The following is a 17,942-nucleotide window of genomic DNA, read 5'->3' as shown; positions in this document are numbered from 1 at the left end:
CTCTAGTACTTTGGCCACCTCATGCGAAGAGTTGACTCATTGGAAAAGACTCTGATGCTGGGAGGGATTGGGGGCAGGAGGAGAAGGGGACGACAGAGGATGAGATGGCTGGATGGCCTCACTGACTCGATGGACGTGAGTCTCAGTGAACTCTGGGAGTTGGTGATGTACAGGGAGGCCTAGCATGCTGCGATTCATGGAGTCGCAAAAAGTCAGACACGACTGAGTGACTGATCTGATCTGATGTAAGTTCTGGCAGCTCTATGGTGGGATTATTGGCATCCTTCTCCGAGAAGACTTATGCCATTCCCAAGTCTGCTGCACTCAGAGCTCCTACCTCTGTGGCAGTCCACTGCTGACCTGTGCCTCCACAGGAGATACTCAAACACAGTTCTGTCTCAGTCTCTGTGGGGTCTCTGTTTCTTCCACAGACTGAGGAAAACAGATTCCAGTCTTGGAGGGCACAAACAAAACCTTGTGTGCACAGAGAATCAGAGGAAAGGAGCAGTGATTCCACAGGAAACTCAACTAAAACTACCTGCTAGTGTTGGAGAGTCTCCTGTGGAGACATGGGTCAGCAGGGGCTTACAACAGGGATGGGGGTTGGGGACTAGAAACAGCTGTCTGGCAAGGTCCCCTTTGGCATAAACTCTCTTGGAGGTCACCATTGACCTAACCATAGCCTCCATAGATCGGGCCAAAACATTGCCAGAAAGAAAGTCAGCATATGGCTGGTGACTCAAAACTGACCAGAGGCAAACACATTAGAAAAGCTTAGAGTTTAATAATAAGTAGGAGAAGGCAATGGCAACCCACTCCAGTACTCTTGCCTGGAAAATCCCATGGATGGAGGAGCCTGGTAGGCTGCAGTCCATTGGGTTGCTAAGAGTTGGGCACGACTGAGCGACTTCACTTTCACTTTTCACTTTTCACTATCATGCATTGGAAAAGGAAATGGCAACCCACTCCAGTTTTCTTGCCTGGAGAATCCCAGGGATCGGGGAGCCTGGTGGGCTGCCATCTATGGGGTCGCACAGAGTCGGACACGACTGAAGTGACTTAGCAGCAGCAGCAGCAAACCATTATTCTGTAAGTGAGGCTTTTGATGACAAACTCAAACGATATTTGAAAAGCAGGATACATAAACTCTGAGAACCAAGGAGGTTTTGGTGGATCATAATTGTTATCAGACAAGGTAAATCTTCCCTGAGACAAGATTATCAAAATCATCACCAACCAATCTGGAGGGGTGTATTGCTGATCCTGTTCATGATGCCGACTATCTAGCTGTATCTCACTGTGTGCACTGTTCATTGAACCCATGGTAGGCAAGGCACAAGCTAAAATGCTGGAAGAAGACTTGAGGAGCCATATGAACTGCAGACACATCTATTCTCTCCTGGCTGACGCAGTAGCCGTAGCAGTAGACACAAAGTATTCTTTCTTCTCATAGCTGACCCCACAGACACAGCCGTGATGCAGCAGTAATGCTGCTGCTTCTAGGTGGAGCTTGCGTATCCCTACAACACACAACCCATGACAAAGTGAGTCCCTCATGACATGCATGCACAGTGATAAGCGATCTCAGCTATTACATAGTCATTATTTACAAAATGTGGAGTGAGAGAGCTTGAATGTGCCATCTTGGCTAATTTGCTCTCTCCCCACAAGGGGTCATTCTCTTTTGTTAGCCTCTCCTTGCCCTGAATATACAGAAGAGAATTATGAACCAACAATTAATGAGCTAGCTGAGAGATCACATTAAAGAATCTTGGAAAGAAAAGCTCATGATGGAAATTTCAAGTTGACCAACAACTTCTGTGTGGTAAAGAATAGCTCATATGTCAGATTTTTTTCGAAACCTGTGTAATGGTGTTGCTCCCTTATGCCAGGCTTTCCTACTGGTTCTTGTTCATGTAACAAACTTTAACAAAAGAGAAACTACCCAGTGCCAGAGTGTTGTAGCCCCTAGTTTGGGCAGTTTGGCTGACTGCTGAGACCCAGTTAGAGCCTGAAGGTTGAGTTAGAAAGTTAAAAGAAGTACTGAGTTCAGATAAAGACGTGCAGTTGTCCACTTCTCTGATCACTTTGGACTCCCTTTGTCACTCAATCAGTAAAGAATCCACCTGCAATCCAGGAGACCTGGGTTCAATCCCTGTGTCAGGAAGATCCTCTGGAGAAGGAAATGGCAACCCAATCCAGTATGCTTGCCTGGGGAATCCCATGGACAGAAGAGCCTAGTGGGTTACAGTCCATGGGGTGGCAAGAGTCAGACATGACTTAGTGACTAAATCACGTCATCACTGATAGCTTTGGAGTTGACAAACTCTGAAGATAGAAGAGCAGCACAAAAATTTGGAGACCTTAGCATGCCATTTTACCAAGCTAGGAGGGCTCGAGCTGTCGCGGATTAAGATTCAAGCACTTGTCACTATGCCTGATTAGTACTCTGAGAGGTAAAATTCCTGGAAAAGGGAGAAGAGTAAAGGGAAATATGTTGTGGTTATTGACAATAAAATGGATGAATGGAAGATTCCATGCCATTTTATCACTAATACAAAGAACATTTTAAAATAGTAATTATTATCAACTTCTAAAAATAAATATTCCCCAAAACTACTAGAAGAAAATTTACATTCTTTTTTTTGTCATTTAAAAGTATGGGTCTTATTATATCTCTAAAATGTAAGCAATGCCTACAATTGCTTGAAACTGAATAAATAAGTACAGGTGGTAAAATTATATAATTTTATATAACATATACATACTGTTAAACATCACCAGTTTGTTCTTTTCTCCTTCATATGCTCAGATTCTATTTATTGAATATTTGTTCTGCCTTCAAATATATACATTTCAAATCATGTCTTGGTTATTTCCAGTCTATTGAATTTCCATGTAATTATTAGAATTAGCTTGCAAAAGTTTTCACCAAAACATGAGATTTTTTAGTGTGATTGTATGCAATTTGGAAAATAATTTGTGGAGAAAGAAACTAATATTCATTTTGATCGATTTACTAGTAAATCATATTTCACCATATGTATGTCAGTTTAGAAAGACTATGAAGACATCCATCAATCATATAATTTATTTCACGTGGATATTTTACTTTATGAGTTCTTGTTATTTTTTTCAAGAATTTTTTGTGAAAATATTTATCACTTGAATTTTTCTATTTGGGAACAGAGAATGGTACCTCTTTTTCAAAATAAGTAAATGTGATATTTCTTTATAATTGTGTGATTTAATGAATAATTTTACTGAGCAGAGAAACTTTTCAAATCCTTTGAAAAAATACACAACTCAGGATATTGTTCAACTTCCATATTCTTCTTTCTTAGGGTAAAGGAAATCCATGATTCCATGCTCTGCTTGGTTTTGTACCATTTTCAAGGGAGATAACTGATACTCAGTACTCCCCACTTTCCCCTGTACTCTTGGAATTAAAATGACTATTTTAGAATCAAATTATTCAGTGGGCTTGTTGAGGCATGGAATGTGCTGCGTGTGTCTATGTTAGTACTTCTTTGACTAAACACATGGCCATGGTGTTCACACATGGTTATTGTGTCAGAAAGATGGTGGGATAGATTATAAACTTCATCCCTCATGGAAACATGAACATAAATAACTATCCATGCACAAGCATAATGTCATTAGAGCTCTGGATCCCAGATGAGAGATTACAGCACTCAGATGGAGCACAGAAATGGGAAAGATACATTGAAGAGGATAGAAAAGACAGTTTTGTTCTGAGTCACAGGTTCCCTGATACCATGAAGTACAGGGCAGAGAGATTTCTCCTTTAGAGTTCTCTAATGAGAAAAAGAAAGTCAAGTGAACCTGCAATTTTAATATAGACACAAACATCAAGCCCACTCATCCATGGACCCTGTAAGCAATCACACCCATGTTATCTGTCTGTTGGCCTGACCCAAATAAAGGCTGTCTCTCTCCAATCTAGTCTAATAAGACTGGACATTGTGACTTATTCAAATGTGAAAACAAAAAAAAATCAGAACAAAAGTTTCACATGTTTGCAAGAGGGTACTATCAAAGGACAAAATAAGGTATAGGTAATTGACCCTAAAGAATTGAAGAGCTAAAATCTATCTAAAAATTTTCAGAATATTTATCATAGAGAAGCTTAGTGAACTAAACAGAATACAGACAATTAAACAATATCAGAGAATCAATATCTGAATTAAATAAGAAGATCAAGAAAAAAAAAAAGAATGTATACATTTAAAAGAACCAAACCAAAATTCTAGAACTGGAGAATGTAGTGACTGAACTAGGAAAAAAAAAAAAAATCAAGGCTCAACAGTGGATGTAATTAAGCCAAAGAAAGACTGAGAAAGATTATTTGAACTTATCTGGGTAGAGGGTAAAAAAAAAAAAAAAAAACAGAATACAAAGGAGTGAAAAATCTAATATAATTTATGACGTTTTATAAACAAACAATATAAACATTATCCCACAAGGAGCAGACAAAGAGAAAGGGGAGAGAAAACTTATTTAAAATAATGACATGAATGTCCCAAATGTGAAGAGGGAAATAAACATCCAGATCCATGAAAATAAGCAACTGAAGATAATTTAAATGCAAAAATGTCTTTACTGAGACATATTGTTAAAAAAACTCAAATATTTTGAAAATTATATTTAACAAATTGAAGAACTCCAATATTATATCTTCATAAGTAAAACGTATAATTAGTTGTAACTATGATAAATGTAACAATGTTAATGTATTATCTTCAATAAAATTACTTCACTCTATTTTCTGAATATTGAATCACAATAATATCATTTTCTTTATTTTGATTAATAAGTGAAAATTGTTTTATATTTTAATATGTGAAGTGAAAAAGTGAAAGTGTTAGTCATGTAGTCAGGTCTGACTCTTTGTGACCCTATGAACTGTAACCTACCAGGCTCCTCTGTCCATAGAATTCTCCAGAATATGTATTTCTATCCAAATGGAAACCACTGAAAATATTTATTACTTAAAGTAAACTCCCATATATTTGATATTTTAAGAGTTTGGCTGGTATGCTTTTATTAAGAAGGCAGAGCATGGAAGAATTGATGCTTTCAAACTAGGATGCTGGAGAAGATTCTTGAAGAGTCCCTTGGAAATCAAGGAGATCAAACCAGTCAATTGTAAATCAAATCAACCCTGAATATTCTTTGGGAGGACTGATGCTGAAGCTAAGGCTCCAATACTTTGGCCTCCTGATTCGAATAGCTAACTCAATGGAAAAGACTGAGATGTTAGGAAAGAATGAAAGCAGGAGGAGAAGAGGTGACAGAGCATGAGATGCTTGGATGACAGCACCGATTCAATCAATGGACATCGACTTGGGCAAACTGGGAGATGATGCTTGGATGACAGCACCGATTCAATCAATGGACATCAACTTGGGCAAACCGGGAGATGATGCTTGGATGACAGCACTGATTTAATCAATGGACATCAACTTGGGCAAACTGGGAAATGATGGCAGCCTGGCATGCCACAGTCCATGGAGTTGCAGAGTCGGACATAGCTTGGCGACTGAACAACAACAACTTGCAGTCATATCATTAATGTGACTTCCTGAAAAGCAATATATAAAGTATATGACCCAAAGTGTTTAGAGTCATAATAATATGGGAATAATCTGAATAAATAAGTCATTTATTTCCCCATTGAAGTGACCCTGAAAACGTCTTTCCCAACTTTGGCATCTGGCCATCCTAGGCTATTAGTAACTTAACCTACATTTGCTAAATCTCAGTGGACATTCCTAAGTCAATAGCAAAAAAAAAAAAAAAGTATTAGAATAAACTTTCAGGTAACAAAGTTCTAGAATCATTGGTGCTCCTAAGTTTCCATGGAGGTATTTAAAATGTCAACTATAGAGAAATAAAATATTAATGTATATATAAATACATTCATTTAGAAAGCTTTCAAAGATTTTACTGAGGAAACAACTTTGTTTATATGATGACCCTTGGACCTCTGCAGCTAATCAAGCCAGGGAGTGAATGAAAGTGCAGATATAATTAAAGGTACTAATACTCTTTGTATTTTTATTTTTCTTCACTCCACAGTAAGATGGGCTCTTCAGCAAGTACTCAGAGATTTATTCAGAATTAAATGCTTATGTTTATGTGTGTTAGTCTCTTAGTCATGTCCGACTCTTTGCTACCCCATGGACTGTAGCCTGTCATGATCCTCTGTCCATAGGATTTTCCAGGCAAGAATACTGGAGTGGGATGCCATTCCTTTCTCCAATTAACATTTATAATAAGATATAAATCCATTCAGGTATCTCATTAGCCAGAGAACTCCAAAAAGAAAGCTGTATTTGACTGAAACTGTTTAAAATAATACATATACTAGAATATATATCCTTAAAAATATTTAAAAAAAAATAAATGAACTGCTCGAACATATAGTCATGTGTTTTAAGATGTAAAGCTCTTTTAAACCTGAAACCTGTCATACAATTCCAATAAATGATCTGATTGAGAATGATTGTGAAATGATAGTAAAACCTAGCAAAATCAGTAATAAAGGCAATTGTTGCTATTGTCTGAACTACTGTTCTGGACTTATGCTGAATGGCCTTACTCTTAACTACACCAATTCTTGAAAGATTACTGAATATAATTATGATATTCTATTATGCAGTATGTAATAAGATTTTACATTCTTTAAAATTGCACTTCAACTATTAGAAGAATTTATTTGACCTTAATCAGAAAAAGGTCTGTATAGGAGAAAGGAAGTTGAAGGATAAATAATATTTATTAAAGATGGGAGGATTCATTATTGTCTGTATACTATAGCCTGTTGTATGTCCTCTAGAGAAGGGAAAGACTACAGCAAAGTAGAGAAAGTTTGTAAACAACATAGTTATCCAGTCTTTAGGGGCAGAGAAATGTTCATGAAAGTACACTGTGTAATGGCACAGGTACTGGTTCTGTTAATATTGTATTAACCCTTTTGGAAGTTTGGCTATTATACATATTGAAATTATTCAGGATTTAAGATAGTCAGTTTAGGAAATGTTTAATGTGTTCTATGTAAGACATAGGAAGCAAAGAATTTTAAAAGAAGTTTGAGGTCCAGGAGCAGCTGCACTTCTTACTATATAGTTTAGTAGTAACTGTGGCATATGAAATGGACAAAAGAAAGTGGTTTTGGAGTTGATTCATAAATGTGATTTTCTTGATGGGAAATGAGATGAAGGTCTTGGAAGATACTTTGGATGTGTTCAAGTGACAAAGAATAAATTTAACACTTAAGGATATCAGTGCTAAGAAATATGGAAGACTTTCTTATTTCCAATTTATTATAATTTTTTTAATGAATTAAGAGTGGTTAAATAATCAGTTCAGTTCAGTTCAGTCTCTCAGTCGTGTCCGACTCCTTGCGACCCCATGGACTGCAGCACTCAAGGCTTCCCTGTCCATTACTAACTGCCAGAGCTTGCTCATTTCATGTCCATTGAGTTGGTGATGCCATCCAACAATCTTACCCTCTGTCATCCCCTTCTCCTCCCGCTTTCTATCATTCCCAGCATTAGGGTCTTTTCCAGTGAGTCAGTTCTTTGCATCAGGTGGCCAAAGTACTGGAGTTTCGGCTTCAGTACCAGTCCTTCCAATGAATATGTAGGACTCATTTCCTTTAGGATTGACTAGTTTATCTCCTTAGTGTCCAAGGGACCCTCTCCAACACCACAGTTCAAAAGCATCAAATCTTCATGGTAATCTTAATGTTGCTTCCTACCTTGTTCTTTTTTCCTCCATGAATCCACTTTTTCTAATATCTAGAAATTATTTACATGGATTTTATATGAAAATATTAAATGGAGTATATTGTAAAGTTTAAAATGGCTAATATTACTTTGTATGTATATACATATAAGTGTTTATAATTATACACATATAATTTGAGGGATAACTTCTAGAAATATTTCAGGTAACAAACCGTATGTTTAGGTATAGTTCCAGTTTTAGTGAAGTTGCTCAGTGGTGTCCGACTCTGCGACCCCATGGACTGTAACCTACCAGGTTCCTTCATCCATGGGATTTTCCAAGCAAGAACACTGGAGGGGTTGCCATTTCCTTCTACAGGAGATCTTCCCTACTCAGGGATTGAACCTGGGTCTCCCACTTTGCAGGCAGATGCTTTACCGTCTGAGCCACCAGGGAAGTCTCTATGTTTAAGTATAGCTAACCATTTTTATTTTAAAACAGAAATCTTGTGAATTGAAGTATGTTATGCTGTCAATATTTGCATTTTGTTTTTTACTTCCTGTATACATCAATAACTTTCCAGTGAAGGAAAATAATATCTAAAAAAAAAAACACTCTGCAGAGGTTTTTTGAATCAAATGGGCATAGCACGAAGAGACAATTGGAAACTGTATCATCATGCAATTGTGATGGATGACAACAGTGTAAAAGTGAGTGTACATGATGGTGACAACAGTGACTGATAAAGGTGCTAAAATTTGTAACTACTTTCCAATTATATTTAACCCCAGGTATGTACTATTTTCATATTTTATCTAATGGATCGTTTTTAATATCTCATGTTTCTTTAAATCTGTTCTACAGAAAAGATGCATGTTCAGATAAATTCCTTGTTCTAACCTTACATTACCTATTAGAACTATCTATGTAAATCTAAATGTCTACACGAAGATTATTTTGCATTGCCATCAGTCATCTAAATGGTGATGTAAAATGACTTTCATAGAATCAGAATCCCACTACCTTAGAAATGTGTCCTCTAGTGTGTAGACAAACACTAGTCTACAGTATCCTTACATGGAAGCCTACATAACATTCCATATTCCTTTAAGTGTTTCTACATGTTCTACTAAAGAAGAGACAAAGATTTCATAATGGCTGATATACATTTACTGACTTAGGAATTTTACTGATAGTATTTAATAATCAAGTAATGTGCTTTCAATTTTTGAAGTTATACAGTTTGGGAACCATAATTTTAATAGCATAAGAGATATGAAGCATATAGTGATTATTTCTATGTGTATATATGTGTGTGTTTCTAATGAATATAGTTCAATAAAGTTTTGCAATAATGAATCAGTATTACTAAACAAATAATTAGGTATACAGATATTCTGAAAGATGAAACTTATAATAAGTATATGTCCTTCATGTTTTGTTTTGCAATAAGAATATGTTTATTCTCCTTCATTACACAAGTAGACCAGAAAGAGTTTAGCTTTAAAACTATTTATATTAGATGTTGAACTAATTATACTAGAATTAAAGCTTATCATATTAGAATTATAATACTACTTCCCTACAAGTAGAATTTATAGAAACACTTTAAGGAATGTAGAATGCTATGTAGGCTTCCATGTATGGATACTGTAGACTAGTATGTTTGTCTAGATACTAGAAGACACATTTCTGGATAATGTGATTCTGATTCTGTGTAAGTCATTTTACAACACTGATGAAAATGACTGATGGCAATGCAAAATAATCTTGTAGACATTTAGATTGACGTAGACCTTTGCAACCCCTACCAGGGGTAGCCTGCCAGGCTCCTCTGTCCATGGAATTCTCCAGGCAAGAATACTGGAGTGGACAGCTGTTCCCTTCTCCAGGGATCTTCCCAACCCAGGTATCTAACCCAGGTCTCCACATTGCAGGTGGATTCTTTACAGTCAGAGCCACCAGGGAAGCCCAAGAATACTAGAGTGGGTAGCCTATCCCTTCTCCAGGGGATCTTCTCAACCCAGGAATCGAACTGGGGTCTCCTGCATTGCAGGCAGATTCTTTACCAGCTGGCCTACCAGGCAAACCTAGTCAGTTTTTAAGCACTAGAATTGATTTCATGAAACTAATGTTTTAGAAGACTCCCATTATAATTGAACTGCTAACCTGGTTTACTGTTTTCTCAACCCTACATATGAGTAAGGAAAATCAGTTTGGAGAGGTCCAACATATCAGGAGATTTTAGGGATCTAGGAAGATAGGCAATGGCACCCCACTCCAGTACTCTTGCTTGGCAAATCCAATGAACGGAGAAGCCTGGTAGGCTGCAGTCCATGGGGTCGCTAGGAGTTGGACACGACTGAGCAACTTCACTTTCACACTTTGAAGAAGGAAATGGCAACCCACTCCAGTGTTCTTGCCTGGAGAATCCCAGGGACCGGGGAGCCTGGCGGGCTGCTGTCTCTGGGGTCGCACAGAGTCGGACACGACTGAAGCGACTTAGCAGCAGTAGCAGCAGGAAGACAGGAAGTGATCAAATTTTCTGAAAACTTGTTGGAAAGAATTTTATGCTTTACAAATTTTAACAAATCTAATCTGAGATTTCCTGTAACACTCACAGCAAAGCCAATCCAAGTAGATTCTTTGGTGAATCTACAGTCTTGCTATTCCTCTGTGAATTCTCATACCAGCTTTATTTTGTAATCAAGAATGATTTCTGAGATTGACTTTGATGAATACTGAGGAAAGTGTAGAATATAAAAAGTGTGCATCAGTGGAAAATTCTGCATTATCAGAATTTAGAGAATACTCTTCCATGTTTTCTAAGTTGATCACTAAGTCACTATACTATACAGCCTTGAATGACTCACTTCATATCTATAATTCAGGTTTTTAAAACTTTTTTTTAATAGTTGAACTATAGATCTAAAAACTATTCGTTCTAGAATATATATACAATATATATTTTTAATAAATTTATTTATTTTAATTGGAGGCTAATTACTTTACAATATTGTATTGGTTTTGCCATACATCAACATGAATCCGCCACAGGTATACACGTATTCCCCATCCTTAGGAGAATTCACTTGCAAAGGATCATCCATATTAACTGCTGTCTATTCAGATTTCAGATTTCTGTATTCTGTATGATGAATAAAACCATTCAAATGCTGCCCACATGTCAAAATGAATTATGTAAGGCCATCTCTTGGAGTCAATATGCATCAGTTTAATTGCAGATATTATTCCTATGTTTATAGTTAAATATAAAATACTGAAAAACACCTCATTTTAGTGATTCTTTAATATATTCTATATATGTGTCTCCCAAGTAGGGACAATTTTGTAATGAGGCCTAGACAGGAATTGGATTCTATTTAGAGATTTTGGGATATCATTTTTGGAAGATAATATCTGTAGTGCTGGGCAAAGTGCAAATGCATTAAAGTCGGTATATATGAGAATATAGAAGAACACATTAAAATGAGTAAACATTGAAATAATTATTTATGTTTTAAAAAACTTTTCACATACATTCTTGTCCTTCTACCAACTGTATAGATCTTTTATTTTAATGATTTAATTTCTGTTTTTTTCTTTCTCACCTTTTATTTATTTTTTGTGTTGAATAGTAAAAAATGACACACCCTTGTTTCAGATGCATTACTTTAAAATATTTAATATTATAAGATAAGATAGAATAGATAAAGGGTGTATTTTTGAGATAGATGGAGATAAATATATGGTAGAACAATCTGGAATCCAGCTATCCAACTATTATGTATTTTAAGATAAAGTCACTTTAAATCTCTGAATCACAATTTTATTATTTAAAAAACATCAGTTGTGATTTCAAACTCAATAGAGAGTGGTAAAGATTAAATATAATTTAATTCTAAAACATCCTGACACACTTTACATGACAACCTATGGAGACAGTCAAAAAAGTTTGTCTCTCCATTTCTCTTCCAGATAAAGGCTTGCTTTTTCTCCCCAGCAAAAAAACATCATAAGACTTTTTTTTTTCCTGCTAGCTCTTTCATCTTATGTTGATATCATCAATGCTAATGCACAGATTAGAATCTTTTCAAGAAGTTTAGAATATAAAGAGATTGAAATGTTTTATAAATTGAAATAGATTATTGTTCTTCCAGTAGATAAAAGAAAACCAAATAAAAAAATAAGTTATTTGGTTTTATCTTTACCTCTAGAAAAAAAATATCCTCCTTACATTAGACTTTGTCGTATTCAAGGCTGATATATTCAACAATTGATTTTGCTTACCTCTAAGACACAGAGGGCTTTTATATAATATCATGTGAAAATATTATAATATAGAACAGTGCAACATGAATAACCAAAGGAAAATGCTCCATTGTCAGTTATAATACATGGATTCAAATCTCAGGATATGGTGTACCATTAATTATTTCCATTCATTGATCATTTTTTCATGTTGAGAGTGTGATAAAATTACCCAAAGGACACTTTTTTAATAGACATCCCTATATAAAATATACATGATAATAATCACAATAATTTCTTTTATAGTTTCAAATACTGTTTTTAATCTATCAATAATTAAATAACCAATATAAATTGCATACTATGGTATAGTCTAATATCCTATTTACTTTTGGATCCAAATATTATGTCTAAAAAGAAATCTGAAATTTTCCATAGAAAGTTTTAATAGACCACATATATTGGAGATCAATTCCTCCATAAACGTTCAAGACCCTGCCATAGGTTTGCACAATATATTTGGAATAGAAATATGAAATAATTGCAGTTACATTTATGTAGTATTTTTTGCTTCTTTGTTGGGGCAAATTTATATGCTATAAAAGTTACCATTTTACCCATTTTTAAGTGTAATTATTGTTGACATTAAGTATATCGACAGTACTGTACAGACATTACCAACATCACCCCAGAATATTGTTATATTGTTCAAATGAGACTGTATATTCATCAAACTCTAACTCTCCATTTCTCACACATCACAGTCCTTAACAACCACCATTCCATTTTCATCTCTATGAATTTGACTACCCTGGATAACTAATATATGTCGAATCATGAATCTGTTTTTTCATGCCTGACTTATTTTATTTAGCATAGTATCTCTAATCTTCTTCCATGTTGTAGCATGTAGTAGAAGTTTCTTCTTTTTTAAGATTAAATTATATATGTTCTGATCATCCATTAACTCATCAATGAATTTTTTGGTATTGCTACAACTTTTCAGTAATGGTGAAGAAGCCTCTAGGAATATAGGTATAAACATATCTCTTAGAGACTCTGCTTTCAGCTATTTTGGACATACATTCAGAAGGGCAGCTGTTGAATCATATGGTGATTCTGTTACTTTTATAGATATTGCCATAACATTTTCCTAAGTGGTTACATCATTTTACACTCCCACCAGCATTACATTTGCACATGTTCTAGTTCTTTTCACGTTTGTCAACACTTTGCTTTTTAAAAAATAGAAGATTCTTTAAAAATAATCTTTTAAAAATAAAAAGATGATAGCACATCTCATAAAAGTGAGATGTGCTATATCATAATAGTATTGATTTGAATTTTCCTAATAATTAGTGATGTGGAACATCTTTTCTTGTGTTTATCGGCCATTTGAATATCTTATTTGGAGAAATGTTTATTCAAGAATTTTCCCTATTTTAAATTAGTTTATCTGTTGTTACTGAGTTGTGTAGTTCTTTATCTATTCCCTATATAAGTCCATCATCTGATATATATTTTGCAAATACCTTTCCATTTTATGACTTGCTATTCACTCTCCAGATAAATTTCTTCCATGCACAGTAGTTTTTAATTTTAATAAAGTTCAATATATCAATATATATATATGCTTTGGTCACATACGCTTTTCATATCCAAGAAAGCACAGTTAAATTTTATGTCATTAACTTTCTCCCTGTCATTAGTTCTATTCAGTATTCAGTTCAGTCTCTCAGTCGTGGCAACTCTTTGCGACCCCATGAACTGCAGCATGCCAGGCCTCCCTGTCCATCACCAACTCTTGGAGTCCACCCAAACCCATGTCCATTGAGTTGGTGATGCCATCCAACCATCTTATCCTCTGTCGTCCTCTTCTTCTCCAGCCCTCAGTCTTTCCCAGCATCAGGGTCTTTTCTAAGGAGTCAGTTCTTTGCATCAGATGGCCAAAGTATTGGAGTTTCAGCTTCATCATCAGTCCTTCCAATGAATATTCAGGACTGATTTCCTTTAGGATAGACTGGTTGGATCTCCTTTCAGTCCAAGGGACTCTTTAGTACTTTCATCTATTTTAGTTAATTTTCATATATGATTTAAGGCGATCACCGAAGTTTTATTAATTGGACCAGTAAATCCAGTTTTCCAAGCAACTTTTGGTGAAAAGATCTCTAATGAATGGCTTTGAGACACTTATGAAAAATCTTCTCTCAAATTTATGCATTTTTTATGGTTCTCTATTTTATTTAGTTGGTTTATGTCTATCTTCATGCCAGTACTACAATCTTAAAATCATCATAGTTCTATGGCAAATTTTAAATAAGAAACAGCTAGTTATCCAATTCAGAGAAGGACATGGCAACCCACTCCAGTATTCTTGCCTAGAGAATCCTGTGGACAGAGGAGCCTGGTGGGCTGCCATCTATGGGGTTGCACAGAGTTGAACACGACTGAAGTGACTTAGCATGCATGCATGCATTGGAGAGGGAAATGGGAACCCATTCCAATATTCTTGCCTGGAGAATCTGTGGACAGAGGAGCCTGGTGGGCTGCTGTCTATGGGGTCTCACAGAGTCGGACACAACTGAAGCAACTTAGCATCAGCAGCAGCAGTTCTCCAATTATTTTATAAGATGCTTTTTGTTATATTAAATACCCTAGGATTTCAAAAGAATTTTAGGATGTGTTTTTATATTTCTATGAAAAAAAACCTCATTCAGACTATGACAGATATTAAAAAATACTTATCATATAAATATCAGGGAAGCAGAGAGATATTACACATACTTTTTAAAAGTGCTTGCACAGATTCAACAATATACAAGGAGTGCAATGTGTAGGTATTCAGGCAAAGGCTTACTTTAATTATAGCACTGAGAAACTCACTGAAGAGACAGAACAGAGTGACTCCTTTAAATTATACCTGACAATAAGTTTCATTTTAGATTTCACAAAAGATAGATCAAAATAATATTTGACTTCAAAGAACCTTGGTTTGACACTTCTAAGTGAACAAAACTAAAAAAAAAAAAAAAATAGCTCCTCAGCATATTTGATAGGTTGCTGGTTTTAGAGGTAAGACTTAGAGATGAACTATGAAAGAGAAATCATATCTTGATAGTAGTAAATACTTATCCCTAATAATATTATACAGTGCTTGAATTTACATTGATTTCCTATGAATATATTTTGAATATGGTATCTGAGATTGGTAATACTTGAGATTGGATAGGGCACTACAACATTTGTATTCTAATGATCTCATAATTAAATGGCTTTATAACATTAAAAATTTATTGGAAAACATTTTGTTCAAAATGTTTGTATCTTTATATTTTGATCTTTGGCTCTAAAATAAGACTATTTTTTATAAAATTGATGAGTTCAGTTCTTAATTTAAGAGGTGAAAAATGTTAAATAATATATTTTGGTTAAAATAATAAATTAAAAATACCTTTTTGTTTTAAGCCTAGCTTACTCTTCTGTCTGCCCTTAGGAAAAATTATATGAATGCCTCATGGAAAACTGTAATCAAACATCAACTGATTTCATCTTATTGGGATTGTTTCCCTCATCAAGATTTGGCCTGTTTCTTTTTATTCTCATTGTTCTCATTTTCTTATTGGCTTTATTTGGCAACCTTTCCATGATCCTTCTTATCTTTCTGAACATCCATCTTCACAAACCCATGTATTTTTTACTTAGTCAACTATCCCTAATTGACCTAAATTACATCTCAACCATTGTCCCCAAAATGGCTTACAATTATCTGTTTGGAAATAAATCAATCTCATTCATTGGATGTGGGGTACAGAGCTTCTTTTTCTTGACTTTAGCAGGTGCAGAAGCATTGCTCTTGGCCTCTATGGCTTATGATCGGTATGTGGCCATTTGCTTTCCTCTTCACTATTCCATCAAAATCACCAGACGAGTGTGTGTGTTGATGATAATAGGATCTTGGATAATGGGCTCTATCAACTCCTGTGCCCACACCACATATGCCCTCCATATCCCTTATTGCAGATCCAGGGCCATCAATCATTTCTTCTGTGATGTCCCAGCCATGTTGACTCTGGCCTGCATTGACACCTGGGTCTATGAGTACACAGTGTTTGTGAGTACCACCCTCTTCCTTTTGTGCCCTTTCATTGGTATTGTATGTTCCTATGGCCGTGTTCTCCGTGTGGTCCATCACATGAACTCAGCAGAAGGGAAGAAGAAGGCCTATTCAACTTGCAGCACCCACCTCACAGTGGTGACTTTCTACTATGCTCCCTTTGTTTACACTTATCTACGCCCAAGATATCTCAGATCTCCAACAGAAGACAAGGTTCTGGCTGTCTTCTACACCATCCTGACCCCAGTGCTCAATCCTCTTATCTATAGCCTGAAAAACAAGGAGGTGATGGAAGCCCTGAGAAGAGCAATTCAGAGAATCTGCTCTGTAAAAATGTAGACAAAGTTTTGGTGTGAATGTTAGTACTTGCATATAAATCCATTTATCATCAGCATTCAATAATTTAAAAGAGTATTTTTCAATTAAATGCCAAGTATAAAATTAATATAGAGGTGAAGAAAGTCAATTATGTTTCAACAAAATTATCTTGCATATATATCAAGCCTTAATCTTTATATTCTCCATGGTGTTGTTTCCCATCAGTTTCTAATATTTTTCTTCCCTATGTTTTCAATTAAAATTTTTATTTGTCATTAAGTAATAAAAATGGAAATGATTTTAATTAACTGAACTTATTCAACAGCATTAGTTATGTTTACCATTTATTTTACTAAATTTTTAAAACATGTTTTCTGAATGTATTGATCAAATTAAAAGACTTTTTGTTCTTCTCATAGTATTTCTGTAATTACCAGTAACAGTTATTTTTTTCCTTCAATATGAGGAAACTTTGTTTCTGAGATTTAAACAGACATTCTCAAGTCTTTGCACTGCTGTAAGTGGAAAATGGCAAGTTTATATTTCTTTTAGGGTGGTGGGTTTAATATCCAGCATATCTGGGATCAAAAATAAGGACGAGGATATGCCAATAGAGACTGAGAAAACGGAAGTTAATTATAGAATTAATGGTTTCAATGATTTAGTCTAATTAGTGAAACTTAGAAATAGCAAGGTCCTTCTTGCAAGCATCCCCACACTTGGAATATTTTACCTCCTAAGTTGCTCCTACTGTTCTTATATTAGATAATGTTTCTCAAACGAGATTTTATTATCCACTCACTTTGTCACATAATTCTATCAAACCAGGTTGGAGAAAGTTAACTTTCGAATCAAATTCAGCCATTCATGTTACGATTAGGTTAATTTCCTAAACACGTTTCCCACTATATTAAATAAAAATCCATCAGCTCTACAGGAAGCCTGGGGCTGGTGCACTGGGGATGACCCAGAGGGATGGTGTGGGGAGGGAGGTGGAAGGGGGGTTCAGGATGGGGAACACGTGGACACCCGTGGTGGATGCATGTTGCATTATAAAATGCAATAAAAATTATAAACAACACATTTGTGTCAGAATTTTTTATCTAATGACATAGATATTTATTTATGTGATATATTTATTGATTGTAAGGTTTGGGGGGTCCACTTTTTCCTGAATTTTCATCTGAATTTATAATTTAGAAACTTTGTTATCTATCTACATAACTGAAAGTGATTCCAGCCACTTGTGATTACATTTTTATTATTTTCTTTTTTTGTTTTGTTTTGTTTTAAAAAAATCATTCTGCCTATGTTATCGGAGCTATTAGGAATGTTAGTAGTTTGTGAAAACACTGAGCTAAAATTAATAAATTAAATCAAAATATATATTTTTAGACAGAAAGATTTGATGACTCTCAAGAAGAATTTTTTTATAAAAAGATTAATCTCAAGAAGCATTTTCAACCCATCAATTCTGAGTCAATTTAATGTAAATCTAAGTTTG

The 17,942-nt window shown here is 35.2% G+C and overlaps 1 protein-coding gene across 1 annotated transcript; it reads left to right on the top strand.

The window, feature by feature from the left end:
- Positions 1-15,520: 15,520 nt before the first annotated feature.
- Positions 15,521-16,459, top strand: LOC104980068 (olfactory receptor 2L8-like). Its single transcript, XM_010828645.1, has one exon. The coding sequence runs from the start codon at positions 15,521-15,523 to the stop codon at positions 16,457-16,459; it is 939 nt and encodes a 312-aa protein (XP_010826947.1).
- The last annotated feature ends 1,483 nt before the right edge of the window (positions 16,460-17,942 follow it).

This window comes from Bison bison, unplaced genomic scaffold, assembly GCF_000754665.1.
Source record: "Bison bison bison isolate TAMUID 2011002044 unplaced genomic scaffold, Bison_UMD1.0 scf7180017858678, whole genome shotgun sequence".
NCBI lineage: Eukaryota > Metazoa > Chordata > Mammalia > Artiodactyla > Bovidae > Bison > Bison bison.
The sequence above is the reverse complement of the archived record's forward strand: the minus strand, read 5'-3'. Positions and strand labels throughout refer to the sequence as shown.

Coding starts and splice junctions, on each gene's coding strand:
- LOC104980068 (XM_010828645.1), top strand. CDS start 15,521: ATGGAAAACTGTAATCAAACATCAACTGATTTCATCTTATTGGGATTG.